This window comes from Hippopotamus amphibius, chromosome 5 (assembly GCF_030028045.1).
Source record: "Hippopotamus amphibius kiboko isolate mHipAmp2 chromosome 5, mHipAmp2.hap2, whole genome shotgun sequence".
NCBI classification, from domain to species: Eukaryota; Metazoa; Chordata; class Mammalia; order Artiodactyla; family Hippopotamidae; genus Hippopotamus; species Hippopotamus amphibius.
The window spans coordinates 7,548,572-7,574,941 of NC_080190.1; the positions used below are offsets into that span (position 1 = coordinate 7,548,572).

General features: G+C 39.1%; 1 protein-coding gene across 2 annotated transcripts; it reads right to left on the reverse strand.

Moving 5' to 3' along the window:
• On the reverse strand, positions 1-26,370 carry ABRAXAS2 (abraxas 2, BRISC complex subunit). Of its 2 annotated transcripts, none has more exons than XM_057736491.1 (9): positions 26,262-26,370; positions 22,517-22,607; positions 18,416-18,452; positions 16,148-16,214; positions 10,060-10,250; positions 9,066-9,185; positions 8,451-8,535; positions 6,744-6,858; positions 1-1,096 (listed from the first exon to the last, which is right to left on the reverse strand). In XM_057736491.1, the coding sequence occupies exons 1-9, from the start codon at positions 26,358-26,360 to the stop codon at positions 627-629; spliced, it is 1,275 nt and encodes a 424-aa protein (XP_057592474.1). In that variant the 5' UTR covers positions 26,361-26,370; the 3' UTR covers positions 1-626. The 2 variants fall into 2 exon arrangements, with proteins under 2 accessions (XP_057592474.1, XP_057592473.1); XM_057736490.1 differs by lacking the exon at positions 18,416-18,452 and adding an exon at positions 17,798-17,985 and having other exon boundaries at positions 22,587-22,607; positions 26,262-26,341.

Consider the following 26,370-nt stretch of genomic DNA (forward strand, 5'->3'; position numbering starts at 1 on the left):
AAAGGCAACCATTTTAAGTGACAGTACATAACAGGCTAGTAGGAAAAGTTGAAACAAAGCCCTCTCTTTCGATCTCACAAAGTCATGCAGACAAAAGAAGGTACATCTCATTTGTTCCAATCAGGCTTCTTGGAATTACCAAAATTTCCTTTCTGGCAAAGATGATTTCGGCTCATCATAGAAAGAAGGTTCTCTGAAGGCTGCTGCTAAACTAGTTTCCCTTTGAAAAAAGTAAATTTCAAGGCATGATAGTGCAAGAGGTAAGGTTTTGATTTATAGAACATTTATAGACTAATTGTGCTTAGTCTCTAATTTCCAATTTATTTTAAAGAACAGACACTACGTTGATAAGTTTATCTTTGCCTAAATTTACCAGTACATCCATGAATCGCACCAGAATTAGGACAATTTGATTATCTTAATGATTCTGTCGTGAAACCTGCACACTGAGTCCGCAGGTGAGGACCCGTGGGTGTGAGGTTCTTACAAGTTCTGAACCCAAAAACTCTCGTCTTGGGGAGTTCAGGGGTCCGAGAAAGCAGTACTCCCCCCAGATTAAGTCCTCAAAAAACTCTCAATAAGCAATTAAGGAAAACAGTGCTAAGTGGAGAGTTTCTTTTGTTTAGTTAAATCTGGGAGGTCTGAGTGTTCCTGGAGCCCCCGTCGGGATGTGTCATGGGTCGAGAATCCCTTGAATGTGAGTATTTGCTATTAGAGGGCTCTGTAGGGTCAATCAAATTTTCATAATCACTGTCGTCTGATTCCTCGGCACTGTCTCCAGCTGCTCTTTGGGAAGGAGGAGGGCCTGCTTCACTTCCAGGATATTTCAGTCCAGCACTGGTGGAGGCATAACTGGAGGAGCCCACGGCTTGAGGTCGAGGCATAAAGACACTAGTTTCCATGCGAGAATGGCTCAGAGTACTTTCTTGATTATTTGGGTGAAGATCAGAATAAGGGGGAGGAGGATCCAAGGCCTCTGCGTCTCCAAGCATACTTCTGCCTTCAGCTGCGAACCCAGGATAGGGCATCCGAGGGCTGAACATGGGGTCCAAACTTTCAGATGGCATCTGTCTGCTTATCATTGCCTGCTGCAATCCTGGGTGAAAAGAGGAAGAAAACTGTAACTCTGTATTTTCACAGCTTTGCATTTCAATACATTAAATGGTCAACCTGATTGTTCTGGAAAATAGCAACAAAAACAGTGAAATTTATTATTACTATGAATTATTTTACATTTGCATAGTATCTCATAATTTACAAAAGAATTTTCTACACATTAATTCAAGCCTCCAAACAGCTCTCTGAAATACCACTGTCATCATTAATATCATTGTTTCCATTATACAGGCAAAGAAACGGAGTTCAAAAAGGTTAAGTGACTTCACTAAGAGAACAGCTAGAAATGGGGCCCTGATACTCAAAACACAAGTCTTTTAACTCCAAATCCGGTGGTGTTTCCCTCACCTGTTGCTTATTGTGCTCAGAGACTGTGGGGACAGAAAGATAAATCAGTAGTCCTCACCATCCTTGGCAGTCATCTGAATGTGAATTTTTCCTTAACAGGCCTCACATCAAAAAAAAATACTTCTTGGGACTTCCCTGGGGGCACAGTAGTTAAGAATTCTCCTGCCACAAAAACCCAGGGCCAGATGGATTCACAGGCGACTTCTACCAAACATTTAGAGAAGAGCTAACACCTATCCTTCTCAAACTCTTCCAAAAGATAGCATAAGGAGGAACACTCCCAAACTCATTCTACAAGGCCACCATCATCCTGATACCAAAACCAGGCAAAGATGTCACTAAAAAAGAAAACTACAAGCCAATATCACTGATGAATATAGAAGCAAAAATCCTCAACAAAATACTAGCTAACAGAATCCAACAGCACATTAAAAAGATCTTACACCATAATCAAGTGGGGTTCATCCCCGGAATTGCAAGGATTCTTCAATATATGCAAATCAATCAATGTGATACACCACATTAACAAATTGAAGGATAAAAACCATATGATAATCTCAAAAGATGCAGAAAAAGCTTTTGACAAAATTCAACATCCATTTATGATAAAAACTCTCCAGATAATGGGCATAGAAGGAAATTCCCTCAATAAAAGCCATATATGACAAACCAACAGCCAACATCATTCTAAATGGTGAAAAACTGAAAGCATTCCCTCTAAGAACAGGAACAAGACAAGGGTGTCCACTCTCACAATTATTATTCAACATAGTTTTGGAAGTTATAGCCACAGCAATCAGAGAAGAAAATGAAATAAAAGGAATCCAAATTGGAAAAGAAGTAAAACTGCCACTCTTTGCAGATGACATGATATTATATATAGAAAACCCTAAAGAGTCTACCAGAAAACTGCTAGCACTAGTGGAGAATTTAGTAAAGTAGCAGGATACAAAATTAATGCACAGAAATCTCTTGCATTCCTATACACTAACAATGAAAGAGCAGAAAGAGAAATTAAGGAAACTCTCCCATTTACCACTGCAACAAAAAGAATAAAATACCTAGGAATAAACCTGCCTAAGGAGGCAACAGACCTGTATGCAGAAAACTATAAGACACTGATGAAAGAAATCAAAGATGATACAAACAGATGGAGGGACATACCATGTTCTCGGATTAGAAGAATCAATATTGTGAAAATGACTATCTTACCCAAAGCAATTTACAGATTCAACACAATCCCTAACAAATTACCAACGGAATTTTTCACACACCTAGAACAAGAAATCTTACGAATTGTATGGAAACGCAAAAGACCCCGAATAGCCAAAGCAATCTTGAGAAGGAAAGAGGGAGTTGGTGGAGTTAGGCTTCCTGACTTCAAACTATACTGCAAGGCCACAGTGATCAAGACAGTATGGTACTGGCACAAAAACAGAAAGGAAGATCAATGGAACAGAACAGAGAACCCAGAGGTAAACGCAAGCACACATGGGCAGCTTATCTTTGACAAAGGAGGCAAAAATATACAATGGAAAAAAAGACAGCCTCTTTAATAAGTGGTGCTGGGAAAATTGGACAGCAACATGTAAAAGAATGAAATTAGAACACTTCCTAACACCATACACAAAAATAAACTCCAAATGGATTAAAGACCTACATGTAAGGCCAGACACTATGAAACTCCTAGAGGAAAACATAAGTAGAACACTCTATGATATACATCAAAGCAAGATCCTTTTTGACCTACCTCCTAGGATAAAGGAAATAAAATCAAGAATAAACAAATGGGACCTCATGAAACTTAAAAGCTTTTGCACAGCGAAAGAAACCATAAACAAGACAAGAAGGCAACCCTCAGAATGGGAGAAAATACTTGCCAACGAAGCAACGGACAAAGGATTAACCTCCAAAATATACAAGCAGCTCATGCAGCTTAATACCAAAAAAAAAAGCAAATAACCCAATCCACAAATGGGCAGAAGACCTAAATAAACATTCCTCCAAAGAACACATACAGAAGGCCAACAAACACATGAAAAGATGCTCAACATCACTAATCATCAGAGAAATGCAAGTCAAAGCCACAATGAGGTATCACCTCAGACCAGTCAGAATGGCCATCATCAAAACATCTAGAAACAATAAATGTTGGAGAGCGTGTGGAGAAAAGGGAACTCTCTTGCACTGTTGGTGGGAATGTAAACTGGTACAGCCACTATGGAAAACAGTTTGGAGATTCCTTAAAACACTAAAAATGGAACTACCATATGACCCAGTAATCCCACTACTGGGCATATACCCAGAGAAAACCATAATCCAAAAAGAAACATGTACCATAATGTTCACTGCAGCACTATTTACAATAGCCAGGACATGGAAGCAACCTAAATGCCCATCAACAGATGAATGGATAAAGAAGATGTGGCACATATATACAGTGGAATATTACTCAGCCATAAAAAGGAATGAAATTGAAGTATATGTAATGAGGTGATTAGACCTAGAGACTGTCATACAGAGTGAAGTAAGCCAGAAAGAGAAAAACAAATACCATATGCTAACTCATATATATGGAATCTGAAGAAACGGTACTGATGAATCCAGTGACAGGGCAAGAGCAGAGATGCAGATGCAGAGAATGGACTTGAGGACAAGAGGCTGGGGTAGGGGAGCAAAGGGGAAGCTGGGATGAAGTGAGAGAGTAGCATAGACATATATACACTACCAACTGTAAAACAGATAGCTAGTGGGAAGTTGCTGTATAACAAAGGGAGATCAACTCGATGATGGGTGATGCTTTAGAGGGCCAGGACAGGGAGGGTGGGAGGGAGTCGTGGGAGGGAGGGGATATTGGGATATATGTATAAATACAGCTGATTCACTTTGGTGTACCTCAAAAACTGGTACAAGACTGCAAAGCAAACATATTCCAATAAACAGCTTAATAAATAAATAAATAAATAAACAGGGGTTTGAGCTGGGGGGAGAAAAAAAGAATCCTCCTGCCAATGCAGGAGACATGGGTTTGATCCCTGGTCCAGGAAGATCCCACATGCCATGGAGCAACTAAGCCCACGTGCTACTGAGCCCACATGCCACAACTATTGAAGCCCATGCACCTAGAGCCCGTGTACCACAACAAGAGAAGCCACCACAATGAGAAGCCTGTGCACCAAAACAAAGAGTAGGCCCCGCTGGCTGCAACTAGAGAAAGGCCACACACAGCAACAAAGACCCAACACAACCAAAAATAAATTTATATTAAAAAAAACTTTTTGACAACTACTTGTCACAATACTCTTAAACATCTCTTTCTCCCTTAAAGTTCAAAGCCCTGTGTTAAGCGGCCAGTTTTCCAGGTACTAGGCCATGATTTTACTGCATTTTTATGGTGGTAAAGCTGAACCAGCCCCACATCTATGAGTCTGTGGCCTTTAAATTGTTTTTAAGTACATTTAAAAAATATTATAAAAATCATTTGTACAAAATTTACGAAAAGAACAAAATTTAAGAACAAACAAAAAAATTAAATCACCCACAATTCTATCACCCAGATGACACTGTTAAAATTTTGGTGAAAATAGCATAAGATCTGGGGTTAAAAAACATAAACTTTAGGTGTCAGGCACCCCAACTTCTCTGAATTCTAGTTCTATTATCCAGCTTTGTGTGTGTGTTTGTGTGTACATGTTTGTTTGCTGCAGCATGCAGGAACTTAGTTCCCTGATCAGGGATTGAACCCATGCCCCCTGCCATGGAAGCACAGAGTCTTAACCACTGGACCACCAGGGTAGTCCTTGTGTACATGTATTTTAAACAGAGCTGAGATAATATGTTTATACCATTTTATACCCTAGTATTTTCGTATAAGATTATATATTATCCTATGTCATTAAAATTCACTTCAATGGCTGTACAGTATTCCATTATACAGATATACCAAAATGTATTTAACTATTCTACTGGTGTTTATTCAATTACTGTCACAGATTGTTTCCAAGATTCTGAGATTATAAAGTTGTGATTAACACTCTTGTGCACAAATCCCTGTCTGCATTTCTGATTATTTCGAGAATAATGTAACAGTAGAAATGAACCAGACATCATTTACCTGGAAATTACATTTTAACTGGTTTGCAAATATATTCTTATTAAATTAGAAAAGGTTAGTTATACCGTTATTTCTTTTACACTTGCTATTAGTTGACATCAATGTTATAGATTTTACTTACAAATGTTAAATCTGGTGGCATTCATAGAAAGGAATGAAATAATGCCATCCGCAGCAACATGGATGGATCTAGAGATTATCATACTACGTGAAGTAAGTCAGACAAAGACAGTATCACTGATATCACATATATAGAATCTAAAAAAATGATACAAATGAACTTATTTATAAGAGTGATATAGACTCACAGTCATAAAAACCAAACTTATGGCTACCAAAGGGGAAAAGGGTGGGTGGAGGGGATAAATTAGGAGTTCAGGATGAATAGATGCATACTATATATAAGATAAACAACAAGGTCCTACTATATAGCAGAGGGAACTATATTCAATACCTTGTAATAACCTATAATGGAAAAGAATCTGAAAAAGAATATATATACATATATATATAATACTAAATCACTTTGTTGTACACCTGAAACTAACACTACATTATAAATCAACTATATGTCAATAAAAAAATAAATTAAAAAAAATTTGGTGGCATTCTAGCAAATATGTATGTTACCATGCTGGAATTAACAAAATAGATTCTTGGGCCTAACTCTCATTTTATCAGCTGGTTCCTTAGCTTAATGGTATCCAGTCATCCACTGCTATCAAAAACCAGACATTCTTAGCCTTTGTTGAGACCCTGCCCATGAATCAAATATAAAGTCAAGAGAATTTCAGGTAGCTCTTTTATGAGGCTGCAATGAACACAGGACACTGTTTCTATGTGCAAGGCACGCCAGGGTTAACTTAGTAAGAAACATCACATCCACTGTACAAAGATCATATCACTTCTCAGGATCTATTCTAACTTGCTTCAGCCTTTCTACCTTTGGTCTTCTTTTTCTTCCAGCTTCAGAGACTTGAGAGGGACACCATGAAAAACAGTATGTCCTTTCTGGAAAAGTTTAAAGACAAGTGAACGCCCTCTTCCAAACAGCCTAACTTGGAGCTTGATGACTGTAGAAGAATGCATGTAATTTATTATACAATTTGATGTTTAAAACCAGACATTTCCCTGATACTGATGGTAAAATTAATAGGAAGCTCACTTCTTTCTTGTTCCTTTTCATTCTTCCTCTGAGTGATTTGTCTTCTTAATTTGTTCACTTCCGCCTGACAAGATTCAACAATTCGTTCACTCTTTTCTACGTCTGCACACACTGCCTGAGGGAAAAATGACAACAAGAACAATTAGTTTCAAATCCGAGCATGAGGCATTTCATAAAGACAGCATCGATTATAACCCCAGGAAGAGTCCAGATATTTTACTGAGTTAAAAAGCAGACACCTAAGACAGAACAAAATCGTGACAGTCCAAGAGTCCAGTACTGTTGTTATTCACTGAACTGATTTCTTAATTACGTTAAGATGATTATGCTACTTAGCTTTTTTACACATTCTTGAAAAAGAAGGATAAGGAGGGAAAGAGTTCATCTCTTCCCTTGCTTACTCATCTTTGTTGATATGAAAAGGGAATTTCTGATACCAGTCTGGCATACGAGGATGAACAGAAGACAGGAATGAGATACTTTTAACTTTTATTTATCATCAACAATCAAACATCAGATGACATGATTTATTTAATAGAAACTATTTTTAATTAAGGAAAGTTGAAAAAGAAAATAAGTTTCAAAGTCAAGATTTCATGAAAGGTAACGATTTGAGACCATATCAATGTAATTTAACCATTCCTATCAGGGCACCGGACGTGATACTGGCGTTTGCAGGGCAGACCTTAATCAATAGGCAGTGAAAAGTATAACAGCCATTGTGAAGTCCGTTAGACAGCGCTGACAGTCTGAAAAGAGCATGGTCATGAATTCAGGACAAAAAGCTGTTTCTCACTGCACGTTCCTTCCATAACAGAAATACCAGAGACCACCAGAAAGTGGGCCGGTCACCAGTGTATTAAGTTCCCTATGCTGCCACGGGTAACCGTGACCCTAACTTGGAGCACTGGCACTGGAAACTGCCCGTCACAGGCCGCCTTCTTTGCCCCAGGCTGAACTCTGTCTGCTTTCCTCCTTTTCAGTAGCTGCCTTCATTCCTCTCTTTATTCCTCGGGGCCTTCCTCCTCAAAACTAGGCTTTCTCTAGGCCTGGGATGGCTTCTTCAGCCCTACCACTCTCCTTCTTGTCCTCAAAGGCTCTTATGTTCTTAGGGTTTTAGGACAAATTACTCCTAAGAACACTTTGGGGGTGATGAAAAGAACGTGGGAAAGTACTGTTAGCACCTAGCTCGGGACCCGGCTTGTAGGAGCTGTTTCCATAAATATTTGTTGCATGAATGCCTGGGAATGAACAGGCTCCAATGCATCTTCCCACTTAGCGGAGGCAGCTGCAGGCAAAGTGAGTGAACTAGAATTAGGAAGCAGAGCTGTCCTGAGTTATGGGTGCCCTTGGGTGAGTCTCCACTTACAGTACAAGTGATGGGACAGTTGTGTTCTTAGCAATCCTTTAAATTTGGAATACATTTCCCCAGGAAAAAAACTGTCATTAAAGAGGTCACAAGTATTTAACAGAGTGATATGAATTCCGTACTTCAGAGTCTCTACTGAAGGCACACAGAGTGACACAGACTTTCGTAGGCTCGCATGAGCAACTACTCCACACACACATCTGATATCATTTTGGGAGAGCACATTCTCATTTTTGGACCACGATTCATTTGTCATTTGGGAGATTATTAAAAATTAAAATAGAATTAAAAGATCTGGGCAATAAAAATAAGATGAAAATAGTAAACAAATCAGTTACCTGCACTTTCTCCTGAAGTGCATTATAAACCTGATAAATTGCCCTGATGTCTTTCATTACTCCATCCTTGTCAAAAAAGTCAGTACTAGAAGATACAGAAAAAAGATGCACAAAGTGATTAGAATTGCGGTCAAGTGGAATGCACTTTCTCATCATTTCTACCTTAATCTATTACTTAAATGGTACAAGTCCATGGTGACAATGTTACAGCAATAATGTCCACACCCCTAGAATTACAGAAGAGAAAGAAAAGAGAACCCATCTTACCAAGATAACTGAAAAATAATAAAAAGTGTTATTGTTTTCCTAGATCACTCTATACATTTTTCAGTGACCACCGTTAGCTTTCAGAACCTCAGAAATACACACACTCTATCCAAACTTTTGTATCAATTGTGGAAAAAAAATTGTGGCAAATGAATAAAAAAATAAATATTGATAAAAGTAACCTATCTTCTCAATAAGCATAAGATTTTGATATATGGCAGCGGTGGTCTAGAGAATTACCTTACTGCATTTTTCAATGTTAATCATATCATATAATGTCACATTTCTCCATAAACATATTGTTAACAAAAGAAAGGAAAAAAATATTCATTTTACCTTTCAACTTACCCATGTTCTTTAATAACTTTGGCATAACTCTGAGAAGTATTTGGCACTGAAGACACTTTATACTCTTGCTGGCTAGTATTGCCTAGATTGGGAATAGCAAGGGATATCCTCTGATTATACCTGTGGGGAAAGAGGAGAGAGAGTATGTTGAAAGCACTGCTCTGCTTGAAGAATGGGTCTTGCCAACAGGAGCCTGAGTCTCCGCACTGGGAACTAACTGAAGGTCTCACAGAGGACCTGCTTCCACAGACAACACAGGGTTACGTGAATTAGCAATTTTTTCCCTTCCCTAAAGTGGAAACTCAACTGTAAACTCCTCCAGGGCAGAGGTGTCTTACACGTCTTTTGCATCTCTGCAGCAACTGACAGAGTACTGAGGAGGTTTTAAGTGCTCAAGAACTTACTAATTAATGAAATCTTGCAAATGGCTACTTAACAATTAATAATTATTTCCACCGATACTGATTTAATTTATTCTACTACAAGTGAATTTCTGGAGGGTACCCCTTCTGTTGTTTAGAGACAGCCACCATGATCATATGATTTTTGTTGTTATTTTAGCGAGTTCACAGTGCAAAACCCTCATTAACCAGTAGGTGGATCAATTTTACAATTTTGTCTTTGAAATCATGTTTTAAAATTATAATCAGACTTACAGTGCAATAAAACTGTATTTCTACATAATGGATTATGGAGAAGCAAATGATGATTTCCAGCTGTTTATTCCTATAAGAATTGATGCATAATTAATGTCTTGCTAATGCTTCTTGATTCAAAAACAATTTTGATTTATAAAACTGACAGAAAAATAGCTTCTCTAACCTTTTCTTTAAAAGAAAAATAATTTTCTTCTAAAAAAAACTAGCTAAAGGAGAGTTATAAACACTTTTCTTTAAAGATGCTATAAAATGCCTATTTTTAAAGTCACAAATCTCAATTACTTGTATCAACATCTTTCATATGTATGCGAGGCTGGGAGGAACGCTTTCTTTACCTTCGATTTGGTCTAAAGAGAACGTATTCTAAAGCATGAGTGGAATTGTTGGCGGTGGAGATGAAGCTGAAGAGAAGGAAGACGAGGTCGGGCACCCCAAGGATGCGGGTGAGCTGCTTATGGATAACCTGCTCTCTGTACGACATCTGCTGCTGTGTGTTTCGCCGGAATCTGTACCACCCAATAACTTTCTGCAACAAAAACAGATGGAAAAAAAGCATTAAAAGTTGCATGAAATCTTACAAATTTAATTCTGAATGCATCTTCACAAACACTTGTACACAAATGTTCATAGCAGATTTATGTGCAACAGCTCAAAACTGAAAACAACTCAACTGTCCATCAACAGGTGAACGGATAAATAAACTGTGGTGTAGCCACACACTGAAATCCTACTCAGTAACAAAAATGAACAAACTACCGACAAATACAACACAGATGAATTCCAAAATAATTATGCTGAGGGAAAGAAGCCAGACCAAATGATAATAATAATAAAAATAGCAACATACATTATAGGATTCTATTTCATATAAAATTCTAGAAAATAAAAAGTGATCTATAGTGACAAAGCAGATCAGCAGGTAACGGGGGAGGTCGGTGAGAAGGAGGGATCAGAAAAGGGCATGAGGAGATTTTTGCAGGGATGGCTATGTTCATTATCTTGTTTTGATGATGGTTTCATGCATGTACATGTATATTAAAACTTATCAAAGTATATTCTCTAAATATACACAGTTTATTACATGTTATACTTCAATATAACAATTTAAAAAGTTTCACTTTTGTCAGTTCTGACTATAACCAAACTTAACTGGTAAGTGAGTTAAACTGACAGGCTCTTGGAAGAATATTTTTCATAATGTGATCTGCTGAACATCTGGAAGACAGATGGCCTAAGAGACACCTGGCAGCTCACTAAAATGCCCCTGGGCCCCACCCAAACCTGCAGAATCAGAGCCTCTAAGGCTAGAGACAGGAATCTGAATTTAAGATGAGTCCTTAAGTTCTTTCTTATGCATACTAAAGTTTGAAAATCTCTGTTGTAGAGACAATTTTATTCTCTATAAGAAGAATAATCTTCATATAGCTTCTTTTTAAGAAACAAACAATGAAAATCCTGGTTTAAGAAATCAAAGTAATTTAAAATTGCTCCTGTCATATTAAAATTAACAGTAAATTTAGATTATGTTAGGAAGGAAGTCAACCAACCTTTACGGAGCCCCTGTGCCAGACCCCCAGCTAGCTAGTTACAAATATTTTCACTAATTATTACAACAACCCTGGGAAGTGAGTAATATTTTCTGCACTGAGTTCATATCACATGCAAGGACTACAGGGAGCAAAGAAACAGTTCCTGCCTTTAAGGAGTCCTACTAAAAATAAAGCATAATTCCAATTATATCAAAGGAATTAATTCTGATATTCTTTAAATACAAAGAAAACCCAAACACCTCCGACAGTGTAAATCTTATAAATGAGGTGTTTTATCCAAAGTCACAGAGCTACTGAGTGACAACCAAGGACCTGGAACCTTCCCACTGTACTACACTAACTTTAAAATTCCACATCATTCACACAACGGTGCTCATAAAAGAGTGACAAGTAGCCTTCCTTTAAAAAAAAAAAAGAAAGAAAGCCAGTAAGAAAAATTATCAACTGGCTAGAGCTACCAATGTCAAAGAACATGGCTTTTTTCACTCTGAGTCTGGGCACTCTATACTTAACGTTGGATTAGCTTCTCTGCAAGATGGGGGGCATCTCACCCCCCACCCCACCCCCGCAGAGGCCTGAGCAGCACTCAGCACACGGGCTGGTCTCAGGAAATACTCGCTGATTAAAGAATCTTGCAAATGGATGGGTACTAACGATGTTCACTTATGCTGATTCTAATTGTTTTATTCCACTTGTATTTTCTGAGAAGCAGGAAGCCTTATAAATTTATTTTGTATATCAATTTATTCAATATTTGCTAAAAAGATAACCCCCTTCACTTTGATCAAGAAGATGAGATGCCAAAATAATTCACATTGGTGACAACTAAAATTCCCCCTCTGAGAGCTAACAGGCTGGTTGCAAGGCTATTGAGAAATGCGGTCACTGACACTGACGAGCACTATTTTGGTAGCTATGTGTAGGCCACGATGAGAAACTATGAATATCTCTCCCTAGAACCTCATCTCTGCTGAAGTTTCAGACAATATTTCATAAAGACTCTCCTCTCTCCTCTCCTCACTTACATTCTTTGGAGCCAAAGCAATTATCCCCAATAGTGGGCATACTCGTCACCTCTGAGTTGCGTTCTTTTCGGCCCTACGAAGATATTAAGCTGGCAGTAACGTTCGTCGCTATCTACTTCACAGCAGATGCTTTCAAGAAAGCAGAACTCCGCCTCTCACTTGCTTCTTTGGCCTGAGCCCAAAACCTGAGGCTGGTCAAAACTTTGTAAACACAATATGGATTCTGCCAGAGCAGTAATTGAGCCCGCAACCCCGCTGAACCCACCGGGGGATTTTCATATCAAAAACGTTAGCCTCTATCTTAAACCCAACTTTTTTTTTTTTTTTTAATGTTTCAGCAATGCTGTGGAGTTTCTATATTTGACAGCCACACACTTTTTTTAGTAAACATATTTCTATGTTTTTTATATATTAATTGCTGTTGTGACAAAAATCTTTATTAGCTTGTGTTTTCTTATGAATAATTTTAGGACTCAGGGAACTTTTAAAATCATTATGTACTTATTTTATATGAGTTCCACATACTAAACTTTCGTCCAATTCTTAGGATCTTTCTTTCTCTCTCTCTCCTTCCTTCCTTCCTTCTCTTCCTCTCCCTCTCTCTCTCCCTCCCTCTCTCTCTCTTTCTTCCTTTCCTTCTTTCTTTCTGCCTCCCTGTGCTACTTCTGGGACTTTAGCCCCCTGACCAGGGATTGAACCCGGGCCCTCAGGGCCCCTGGCAGTGAGGGCAAAGTCCCTAACACTGGACCTCCAGGGAACTCCCAGGGTTTTTCAATTAAACATTAGATTTGAAGCCTGCCTAGTAAAGAGTCAATTTTTGAGAAGCTTCCATCAGCACTTTCTTATAGAGATATCAATTAAAAATATTTTTTGCATGTCAGATACTGTTTAAAGTATATACGTATTTTTAAGCCTAACATTTTATTTATTTATTTATTTATTTATTTATTTATTTATTTATTTATTTATTTTTAAGCCTAACATCTTAAATGTACCTTTGTAAGTACTTCTGTAACCCTTTTGAGGTAAAGATGTAACTTTGTACCATTTCTTGGGGCAAAAAAACCAGAGTCAACTATAAAGCTTTTCAGTCTAAATATTATGCATCATCTTTGTTTTGGGGCTAGAAATTTGGATTTTTGAAAAAAATCCTTAAAGAGTCCCTTTAACAAAGTCCATGGAAAATAAAACATAATTTCCAGGTAAACTGAAGCAACAAACTCCTGTCTTTAATTGCAAAAAAAAAAATATATAAACATTAGCTTTAGCACAAAGTTCTACAAAATCAAAACTAAAGACCAGCTTTTAACCTTTTTGAGAATCTTGGCCCCAGGAAAAGCCAAGTTAACTCCAGTTAACAACCTATGACTGGTCCTCTGTGTCTCAAAACAGCAAAACCAATTTTATTTATTTATTACTTTTTTTTAAAACATGATAATATTTTTAATACACAACCAACATACAAAACACCATAGTAAATTAGCAAATCCAATTTTAAAATCCCCAAATTAATTTGGAAATGTGTCCCTATTTACTACTGAAAAAACTACATGGTAGAGTTTTCTTTTTTCCAATTTATTTTCAATATAAAATACAATTGTAAAAACCTTCTCACATAAAATATCCCTTCCTCAGCAGCATCTCTGCTCCCTTTCTCAAAGTAACCACTTTTAGGATTGGTTGGCTTCCTTCCAGACCTTTTTGTGTACATTTAAATACTCAGACTTTTGTTTTTATAAAAAATAGGCTGAAGTTATTTCCTTTAAATTTGAGATCTTTCTATGTCATTCATGAGAACCTGCCTCATTCTTTTTAAAGGCTGCTTCATATCCCATAGTATGGAGGTACCAACGTAATTTACTTAACCATTCCTCACTGGTGGAATTTAGATTGCTTTCAAAATTCTCACTATTAGCAAAGACGCAACGAACATCTTTGTATGCTAGATTAAAAGGCCAGACTGCTGGGTTTAAAGCTTGGCACCAACATTTCCTGCTTGCAACCTTAAGCAAGTTATTTATCTTTAGTTGTCTCAACTGTAAAATGGGGGTGATGATAACAGCCTCATAGGGCTATTGCAAGGATTAAATGTGTCAATACCTGGGAAGTGCTTAGAATACGGCCTGGCACAGTTAAAGTGTTCAATAATGCTAGCTTTTCATACCTTTGTACCTAGATGCATTTACTTACTTGGGCCAGATTCCTAGAGGTGGAACTCCATATTTAAAATTCTGTTATTGAAAAACTCTCCCCTGAATGACTGTATCAACTTACATTCCCACCAACTACAGCTTCCCCATCTCCCACAGTCTTGCCAGCACTGGATATTAGCAATCCTTTTACACTTTTGCCAACTGGATGGACAAAAAAAAACAGCATTATGTGTTTCATTTTGCATTTTCTGATTGAGAATGAACATCTTTCCATTACTTCTTGGCATTTATGGATTTCTTTTTTCTTTTGTGAATTTCCTGTTCATATTTATTCATTTTTTCACTTTAAATTTTTTCATCTACTAAAAAAAGTTCCTAGTAATTTCATATGTAGTGAGTACTCTAAACAACTGTGCTTCAGTAAGAATTTTCATGGAATAAATTTTGGTTTTAGAAAGTATAATGAAGCTTCATTATCTAAAATATGAAAATAAATGGAAAGAGGAGGTAAGGCAGTGGCAGGGGGATGAAGATGGACTGCTAAGAGAAGCCCAGAATGTATGCTTAGGGCAAGTCCCTGAATATGCGGGAGCTGGACAGTGACGCCTGTGGCTGCCCTAACCCACTTTCCTACTTGGGCAGGTGACTGTGTTTGACTCTCTGTCAATACCACGCACTTCCTGAGTTTGTTAGCACCCTTAAAACCACTGTCCTTCTTTCAAAACTATCCCCCACACTTCCCATTTTTCACTTTATTTTACCTACTTTTCTTTCTGCCTGTACACCTGACAGTGGTAGTGAGACTCTGTGGATTGGAAAGGCTGTTGATCTACTCTAACTGCACTCTTACATCTGACGCCCTTCTTCAGACACCTTAGGAGTCCTATCCTGATTATTTTTATGCACAGGTAATCTTCTAAAAGCTTTTTAAAAAATAATACATGCTCCTAAACAAAGGCATTTTGTTTTCTGTTTGATAAGTTGAAACTTTCTTTGGTACTTTTTCCCCTCAAGTGATGGTTTAGTGACCAAACTATTTTTCTGGAATTAATATACTAAGGTAAAAAAGTAAACCCCACACATGGTACAACAGAGTAAATTATAAATGAGACCATCAGACAGTGCTGCAGCAATAAAGCTTTGGTTCATTTTCAATTCTATTCAGACTTGCTTACCATACATACACAATTAGAACATTATATGCACATGCTGACAGAAATAATAAACACTTGACCTTTTGGAAAAACATCGATAGTCATCATTAATTGAACTTGAAAGAGTAACATATCCAAAGATGTTTGACTGCAATTTACATTTTTTAAAAATATTTTCCCTCATTATAAAATTCATGCTTGTGTACTAAATGTTGGCAAAATTATTTTTTAAATTACAAAATAGGAATACAGAACCATCCAGAATCAACTCAAGTATTGTCAACTTTCTAGATTATAGTTTATGTTCTTTTTTTCTTCTGACTTTTACATAATGGAATCATACTCTAAATATTTAAGCTTTGTTCTATTGGTAGATTGTAAGCATTGTGTCACGTTTACAAATTACCTTTAAAATCTACTTAACAGAATTCTTACATGTTAACATCAAATCTCATTGTTTCATTTTACATTCCTTTCTGGTTTTAAGTTTGGGTAATAAGAACTGATTTCCAAATCAGACTGGGCAATAAATAGAACATACCTTTCTCCGATCTTTAAGAATCCTGTCCAAGCTCTCCTCATTAACTTTGCTTGCATAGTCGTAAAAACTGTTTTTTTATTTAAGAGAAAAAATATTTTATTAAAAATACATAGCATCTGGACATGAATATGTTTAGCAATATGTGTCTATGGGTCATCTAACCCTATTGGTAATAAAGAGACAATTGCTTCTCTGCAATAGGTATATAAAGAGACACCTAAATGCTTTACAGATATGAGGATCTTCTGCATCAAAGAATACTCAAGAGACTGCCATATTCAAAGGGTATTACTTCCATAAGTGGGAGGTGCTGATAGCAAGTAATCATAAAATGTGTGGTTTCAAATGGTTGTGACATCTTTTCCTTGTTTCTAAGTATCAATTACCTATGGGGGAAAAAAGAACACAGAAGCTCATTTTCTGAGAAATGAAGAAGGGAAATGAGTATTTGTTGAATCCTTAATAAGACACTCAGCTACATGCTTTCTCATGTTAATTCATTTATTTATTCTTATCTCAGTGCTGGGAGGTAAGTACTAGTTCAGCCCAACAAATCAACACGTTTTATTCCCATTTTTTGTATATGAAGATACTGAGGTTAAATGACTTGCCCCAAGTCACAGAACTGGTAGATGGAAGAGCTGGGATTTGAAGTCAGGTCTGGCCAGCTTCATATTGAATGTACTCACCCCTAAGTGAGACCGATCTGACCAAGATCCCATGATGTGCAGTCCAGGCATAATGATGTGTGTGTTTTTCCACCTCTGGTCATGGTACCTCCTCCCCTCCTCCTACCACCATAAGCCCAGGCCTTATAAGGCAGGAAGCAGTTCAAATTATAGTAAAAACACTGAATTGGGAGTCAGGAGATACCAGCTCCAGCTCCATTTTGCTTCTCACTGTAGGATCTTGGGCAAGTCATTTTAACCTATCTGGCCTCCATTTCTTCTTTTGCAAAATAAAGATTTTGCAGTAGACAGATGATTTCTAAGATTTCTTTCAGTTCTAAGAATTATGAGTCTATAATTTAAAGTATGAGTCTGTGAGTCTACGTTCTGGTACTACTTCGCTGATAGTGGTTTAAGGAATTCCTCAGAAGGGCATGGCAGGGCACACCTACCAAAGCTTTAGATGGTCAGGGCCCAACAGACAGAGGCTGTGTGTGGACCAGGGCCTGAATCATTTCATTTGCTCTGAGATTCTTTTCAAATGAACTGCTGGTTCCTTGTCTTGCTTCTGGCTCCTCTTTCAGTTATGTGTAAATCTAAGAGATGAGGCTCTCAGCTACTTTGAGGCTTCATTCACAGGTAACAATCTTCTGAAACAATGGGTAAGTGTGTGTGGGAGGGGTGGGGGTAAGGTGGGTGATGAAAAAGGTATAAGTCCCCAGGGGTTCTTGGGTGCAAGGGGGGCTGGGTGTTTGGGTCAGCTGGAAATGGGAGTGGGATCAGGGTGAAAGCTGCAGGGAACACAGGGCAAGAACAGCCAGGCACAAGGGTTGGCAGTGTTACAGACGGAAGTGCTGACCAAGAACCCTGAATGGAACTAGTATGAGCAGCAATGCAAGGAAAGTACTGGCCTGGCTTTTGGGAAAGTAGAAGAATAGGGCCTCAGGGAGTTTTAAGAAACACAGAGTGCAAATCATCATACCTGCCATCAGGTGGAAGGGTTTGGGGCTGAGAAGGAAGGCAGAGGCCTGGACTGTGGTTTGGGGAACAGAAGTCCGGCGTGTGGGAGGTGCTGGTCGCTTTGCTCCCTTCCTTTGCCCTCCATGTGTATCTCTGCCCTTTGCTTTCTCCCTCTGAACGTCTCTCCTTCCAATTTTTTCTCTTTCTGTCCTTTAGTTGGTAATAATGTTCAAACGGTGTATATCAAACACAAAAAAGTAGGTTTTACGTTCCCTTTCCTTACATTTTAAAGTTGAACACTGAACACTTTTTATCCATCTTAAAAACACCACTTATTTTATCTATATGCGATCCTTGATTAACTTCCTTCTCTATGGTTGAAGAGCCCTTGCCGGGGAGGCTGGCAGAAAGGCTTCCATTCTAAACCACTGAGGCCAAGATTTATACTGTCCCCGCTGCCCTCTTCCTAACTTAACACAGAGCCACACACACATCTGGCACTCCGAAAATAAGTGAATTTGGATGCCCTCAGTTATACTTGTAACTTTATAGCCACAACTAGATATGGCTAAATTCACTAGTTTTCAGTCAGTTAATCTTTTAATAAGGACGAAAAGCTACAAAGAAGGATGTGACTTACCTAAAAAGTTTTGAACAAGGCTGATGGTTATGGATTTCTGTAATTAGGAAGAGGAAATACATCTCAGTTAATCATGTAAAGATATAAACAACCATAAAATAGCTCAGGATTTAAAAAAAAAATTTTAACCAAAATCTCAGACAATAAAAAGACCGTTTTCCTCTCCCAAACAGCATGTACACTCATGAAGGCAGTGTGTCTTTTTAACACTTAAACTCAGGGACACATTCTCAGGACAAAGTAAACTGGTGAGTGACAGTTCTGGGTCCATTTGTCCACGTGTGATGAGCACACACCTGAAAGCCTTTATTCAGAAACCTGCAGCTATTGTGTGGCCTTACTCAATCTCACCTGTTTAAACAACGACCAAGAGGAAAAAGGAACCACTGACTGGAAGCACTTAATCAAGGTGGATAAAAGCTGTGAGGACAGCTTGGGGAAAGGAGGGCCTTAACCATCCTACTGTCAGTAACCTACTAGCAGCTCAGGACAACTGGGCCAGGTGTTTTTTTGTTTTGTTTTAATATTTACTTATATATTTTGGCTGTGCTGGGTCTCAGTTGCAGCAGGTGGGATCTTTGTTTTGGCATGTGGGATCTTTTTTTTAGTTGCTGCATGCAGGCTTCCTAGTTGTGGCATGCATGCGGGATCTAGTTTCCCAACCAGGGATCGAACCTGGGCCCCCTGCATTGGGAGCAAGGAGTCCTACCCACTGGACCACCAAGGAAGTCCTTGGGCCAGATGTTTTGAAGGGGAAGGGCAGAAACTCTGGAAGTTTATTAACCCTTTCAAAGATTTTCAGTACCAAGGGAAACAGTCATTTGTAAGGCAGATCCTAACGACTTCTTAAAAGATTGCTCTGATTAACCACAGCGAACCATTTTTTCAAGCTCATCAGGGGGCTTAGGGTCTGGGTTGCTTTATAAGACCACAGGACTAATTAACCACTCAATTCTATTAACAACGTTCTCCTGGACAGCGAATCATCGCCTGCTGCTTATAAAGCCACAGCCGCAGGGTTCCAGGCTTCAATTTTAACTCAATTAAGATGAAACCACAACCCTGAAGGACACTGGGCTATGCCCATCAGGTTCTGTACTGATGTGAACGCTGCCAAAACACACAGAAATGCCAGTACTTCCACAGGAAAGAAAAGTTCATTTGCTTAGTATAACTGTCGACATAGTGATACAAATAAGAAAACCTCATCTAAAAATATTTCCCTCTTTTATCACCAAAAATGATACAGCATACCATCAGAAGTTATTTCAGAGATACTGTTAGTAAAGTAATTAAAATGCGGAACGGCTGTAGTAAAAACGTTAACTAGAGTTCAGGGAAAAGAAAAAAGAAAAACCAACTCATCTTCTACTTTAAAGGAAAGAATATTTTGTTAAAGAAAATCCCTAGAGTAAATTCTGAACTCTGAATATAAACTCCTGTCATCAATCCACCCCAGCAGACTTCTTTTATGATTTACAACCTGGATTAGAAGCGTGCTGAAGATATGCTCTAGATATCACGTGGTATTTTCTAAAGGAAGTTAAAGCTTTCTCTTACAAGATACTGCAATACCTCACTAAGCACTCCGTGGCAAAAACAGAGTGATGCTCTCAAACACAATAAGCCGCAGGCTGAAATGAAGCTGGTGGGCACGATAGCTGACAGGAAGACTTCTGGAAGCAGGGGAGGCAGGGCAGCCTTGCCTGGGATGCTGGAATTTCCGAAGCCTCCAGAGTTCATCCACACAGTGGACCCCCTTCATGCATGCATGGCGTCTCTGCCTGCATTTCTGTGAAAATCCCCACGGGGACATACTGCTGGGTTTGCTTAGCTTCCTGTCTCTGCTTCTCCTGCTGGTGGGTGAGCTGCACAGCTCCTCTCCTTCCCGCTTCCGCTCTTTCCAGTAACTGCTGCTGCCTCACCTCATTAACTAAGGGAGCTCTTCTGCTGCTGTCTCCTCCCGACCACTCCCAGCACGAAGGGTGGATGACTCCACTTCCAGTGAGTGAGCACAGCTTTAAAAATGAATATGTATTCAAAACAAGTGTTCAAAATGTGATATTCCACGTAAAGTCCTCCTTATTGTACAGAGTCGGGGAAAGGTGTCTGTGTGTGGATTCAGACATTTTTGACAAATAAGAAATTTCGTCAATTTATTTTATTTAAAATATCTTATTCTGGAGGTTAAACTATGCTGGAAACTTTCTCCACACAAGTGGTATGGAACACTGCTCATGGCATGTTACCTAGTGTCTGGCCTTTCAATCCAGGTTTTCCAGAGTCCCTGGTTTACATTTGCTAATATGCATTTCTTTTTTAAGGAAAAATATTACAATGATAACAATACATTTAAGATAATATCAATACTAGCAAATACTTTGTTCATGAGATCCATGACCATTCCCAACAATGAAGTGAATGTAGCTAATACACTAAACACCATACAGCAGAAGAGGGTTGTCATGGCACGGAACTAACTGGGACGCTCTGTTGGTTCTTCTCCATATCTGCAGTACCATGGAAACTGGTATTTACTGCAAGAACTGGAAGGTTTATGAATCAAAGATACAGTACACTATGCTGGAGAATTTGAATTACTTTACCATTCTATTTTTTTAAAGATAAATAAATAGCCAGAACGTCCATCAGAAATGCTACTTTTGTGATCATGCCAGGCAAGTGTGCTCTTTCTTGCACAGTCTGCCGTCAGGTCTATCTGGCAAACCTTCATATACCAGATTAGTTTTGAAAACCCAAGTGCAAACAATGAATAATTGCACAGATGGCCAATGAAACCAAATTCACTATTTTAGGATTTTAAAGAGTTAAGCAAAACAAAACACAAAAATAAAACCTCAACGAAAGAAAAACTATGCAACAGTATATCAAGTATTTTTTTTAATAAGTCAGTATTGTGGGGAGTGTGTTTCAAAGTTTTGGTTCTTTAAGAAACAGTTGTCTCTTGTTTTCCCCCAATCCTAACCACCTCAATCCCCACCCTGGTCTCCGAGTCCAGGTACTAGAAGGCTATGAGAACAGGCTGAAATTGATGATTTGGCCTCAACATAACCTAACCTTCCAGCAGTATTTCAAACCACAGAGCACTCACCTTCGCACAGTCTGTATTTCAGTCAGACAGAAACAGGCCAGCCTCCCTGTGTGTTTCATGCATTCCTGCTCTGGGAGCCCCTGAATGTAATGCCCACTGGCCCTAAGTTCACCTCTCTTATGGTGTCTTTATTGATTGAATCCACTAGCAGTTTTTTTGGTTTGTTTCTTTGTTTGTTTGAGCTCATGAGATTTTCTTTGTTCCGCCCTGACAGCACTCACCCTGCACTCTCTGGTATTTCTGTACACTCGCCTTATCCTCCCCAAAGTCCTGGGAGGCAGGGATGCACTGGACATTCCTCTCATTGCCCAGCACAATGCCTCACGCATGGACATTCTTCAACAGTTGTTGGCTGCATGAATGAATAAAACAGCCCTTGCTTTGTTTTGAGTATCAGGATATGCTGTTGGGTGAAGTGCTCGAGGTGCAGCTGAACGGACCATGATCCTTATCTACCAAAAGGAGACTGATCCAAAGAGAGGGGGTGAATTTACAAATACTCCTTCGTTTGCCCCAGCAATCGACCCCAAATTCACTGTTTGGCTTATTCCTCAGAAGGCTGTGTAAGTTTAACAAATATCTTCTGTAAACAAGTATAAACATCTTTGCCAGATCCCTCCAGGAAGGACCAGAACAACACACGCTTTCATTATAGCACGAGGTGATGGGGACAATGGGCACAGCCCACGGTGCAAACTCGAGGTTCACCATGGTTGTGAAGAGACCATCACGTGCAATTCCACACAGCCATTCAGAGGGCAGACTAGTCAGTGGGTCAGGGATGGCTTCACACAATACCTGAACTTACAGCTACACACTGTGAGTTTACAGATCATTTACTAGTGCAAATGACTGGCACTGTGATTTTAGTGGTTTTCTACGTACTCTTTTAATCTAGTATTAGGTTAAAATCAGTTAAGGGCAAAGAACAAAACAAGCAGCATATATACAAGAAGAGTATTTCTAAGGTCAGTGATAAACTCACTTACCAATTACTTGTAGAAATTCTGTGTTGCTGATTTGGGAGTCACTGATGCTGAAGGTTTCCTCTTGTCTTACCTCTCCCAGCAAAAATCCTTCCTGAAAGTAATGGAAGAAAATAGTTGCAGCTAAAAATAAAAATGATTTTTACTGGAATTAAGAGGAATTGAGGACATCATAATTTTATAACTTTAACAATAATTCAAATAAGCTTGCCATGTAAACTACTATTCTACAAACCAACAAGGCTAAAACAATTTGAGATATAGCTATTAAGTGGATTGTTCAAAAAAAGGATTCCATGACGAGATGAAATATTACTTTAATCCCTTCCCCTAAAACCCTGTTTTTCTGAAGTGAAAAGAAGTAGAGTGAATTCATCGCCTAAATCCTACTAAGTGTAACAACCAACATTAAAAAAGCTCAGGAAGCAGAAATATTCCAAGGTTGTTTTCTTGAAATAGCATGTAATTTATTTCACTGTTTTAAAAACACTGCTAATGCTAAAAGGATAAAGCAGTTTGCTCCTGTCCAGGCTGGCATGGGAAATGAGGATTCCAGCAAATACACGTATCACTACATGAAAGCTTTTCTTTAACAAATGTTGAGGTAAATTTATTTACACCTTTGGAGAACATACACCACCGTCAATTCCGGATTACTCAGCATATAACCTACCGTCTCACATTTGCTGCGGTGCTCAGCACAAGCACGGCTGGAGAACCTACACTTTAAATGTCAACACAGCTTCCCTGTGGGTGGGGAACTACTAGGCTGTCCCTGACATCCACGTGGCTGACTCCTTCCCTCCACTCCGCTCTCCACCCAAATGGCACCTTCTCAGAGAGGCCTTCCCCACTAGTGTCTGCCAGACACTGTTCCCTTTATCCTGCATCCTTTTTCTTCTTAGTCTTCTCGCTTCTATCTGCCGTATTTCATATTTATATGTATTAACAAATGCCTGCTCCTACTAAAATATAAGCTCCAAGAGAGCAGGAACTCTGTGCTTGTTCACTGTGTATCTCAGCACTTCACATAGTGCCCAGCACACAGGAGCTGCTCAATAAATGCTGGCTGAATACATTTGATGAAACAATGTCCTTTCTATTCTAGACTGACCCTTCAAATCAATTAAAGAAGTTTCCTAGTTTAAAAACATTCCCAGTTGGAATCTGTGGGGGTGAGGAGGGAGAGACAAATGCTTTTCAGCATGGCTTTTGTATTGGATTAGGGGAGTAGAGTGTCCTAAAATCCCAAATCATCATGTACAAGGCACTTCTCAAACTTGAGTAATATACAGACCCCCCTTTAAAAAAATCTCTCTCAGACCTAGAGGGTCCATGACTACTAGTCTGGAAAAACATGGACTAAAGAAGCTTGTTTTATCCTATTAAAGTCTTTCAGTTATGAGTTCTCACTACAAAAAACAAGCTTTGTCTTTGTAACAAGTTAAAAACTTTTTTCTTTAATCAAAGTGGAAAATACAATTTAAAATTCCTACAGAATTTTAGACCTTAAAAGCATATCTACAGATTCCTAGTGTTCCATAGTCTAAGGTTGCCAGATTTAGCAAATAAAAATGCAGGACACAATTAAATATGAATTTCAGATAAACAATGGATAACTTTTATGTAATAAATGGGGCATACTTATATTAAAAAATTGTTTACTACTTATCTGAAATTCAAGTTTAACTGGGTGCCCTATGTTTTAGCTGGCAATCCTACCACAGGCCTCAGTTTGAAAAAGTCAACAGTGACATTGAGACATTCTAAAGTCACATAAAACATGAATACTTATTTATCTACTGGTTTGGATTATCTGAGCCTCTGTTACTTTATAACAGTAGGCAAATTATAGTGTGTGGGCTAAATCCAGCCTAATGCCTGTTATTGTATGGCCTACAAGCTTAGGATGAGTTTCTCCACTTTCAAATTGTTGGAAAAAAATAGAAAATAGGAATAATATTTCATGACATGTGAACATTATATGAAATTCAGATTTCAGTGTCCATAAGTTTTATTGGAAACAGTCATCCTAATTTATTCATTGTCTACGGCTCCTTTCTCCCTACAACAGCGGAGCTGAGTAGTTGCTACAGAGACCACATGGTTCATGAAGCCTAAAATATTTACTGTCTGGCCCTTTACAGAAAAAGTTTGCTAACTCCAGCTCTACTAAAATGAGTGGTTTTAAACTGATTTCTTGCCAGGGCAAAAAAAAAGAATGTACTACAAAAACAAATTCTTGGTTCTTCAACTTTAAAATATATGAAATTGAAATTACTTTATTCCACTTATATAATTGTGGCAAGATTAATATAAGTCGGTATCCTCGGATAAGATACAAGTTGCAAACTACTGTCACTGGTTAACATTTCTATGAAGCCTAGTACCATGCCTGGCATAGCATAGATATTAAAGAAATCTCTCTTGAAATAAATGAATAACAATCTAAGTAACATGGCCAGCTCATTGCAATTTGTAAAAAAAACTATCCACTTTTCAACAGGTTGCTTATTCTTACAGTAATTTTGCCTTTTACATAAACTGTGATATTACTAGGCACTCCATGATACAGAGAGGTTAAGAAGCAGTATTGAAATCGTATTTAATACTTCCACGGGACACTAGCAGTATCACAAACTACCTATACATGGAACTGCATTACATTATTAAAAATCTGGCTGCAGTATCAAAGGCCTTAGTGCCCAGAGACAGGAGATGCCTCTGGAAAAACCCATGTTGTGTATACTCCTATCATTAAGCTCTACCATCAAACCGAAGAGATGAACGGTACAATAACTTAATGCCACCCAATTTACTAATGGAATCACCTCTCTATGAAATCAGTTTTTATTAATGGACGCTGGGGCTGCAGACATCAAACTATATCCAGTTTCCTCTTCTGCAATGTATCATTTTGCTTTGTAATGACAACCACAACACCCCCCCCCCCGCCATTTATTTAGTGAACTTAAATAACTCGCTACTAAAATCATTTAAAACAATCCCTCAATTTGGTGGGCAAATACTTAAAGATAAAAATTATCTAGTTTCATAAAGAACTTCCATCCAGAGACCAGTGACATTAAAAATGCATTTCCGATAACTCATACGTAGGCCTGTCACTTCCCTATTTCACTGAGACTAGTTCCGTGGTCTCAGAACACTCGCCAGGGAACTAAACATGAAACTTCAAGGCAAGTAGACCCTACACCTGACACTCCCGGTTACATTTCATTTTCCATCGAGACGAAAAAAATACACGATCGTATCTAACCAGTATGAATAGTGACAGCCAACGTTTCCTTCGCCGCAGCCCACAACAACCTGTCAGACCAGCGGGCGCGGCCGGGTGCCCGCGCTCCTAGACTAAAGCCGGGTCTCTCGGCTCCTTCCCGACCCCGGACGCCCCCCACAAGTCTAGGAGCCTGATTCTCAGGGAGGGGCAGGCGCTCGGTTTCCACTAAGCGACTCCTGACACTGTCGGTGGCCCGCCGAGAAAGCGCTGCCAAACGGGAGACTGCTGTCCCGGGACGGCCGGGTGGCGGGAGGCACCGAGTGAGGGGGCCCATCTCGGGGGCGAAGGAGCCCCGGGCAGCAGGAGTCCGCCGCCGGCGGGAGCCTCCCGGGTTCCTTCCTCGGGCCAGCCCGGGGGGCGAGCCGCAAGTGACCCCAGCTTGGCCGCAGGCGTCGGCCTGAGATCGAGGCTGGAGGCCCCAGCAGCCGCGGCGGGGGGCCCAGCACCTACGTGGTCGGCGTTGCTGTTGGCGCTGTGGAAACACACAGCGCTGAAGGTGTAGCCCGAAATGGAAGCCGCCATGATGGAAATCTCCAATTCCCCCATCATGCCCCGCGGA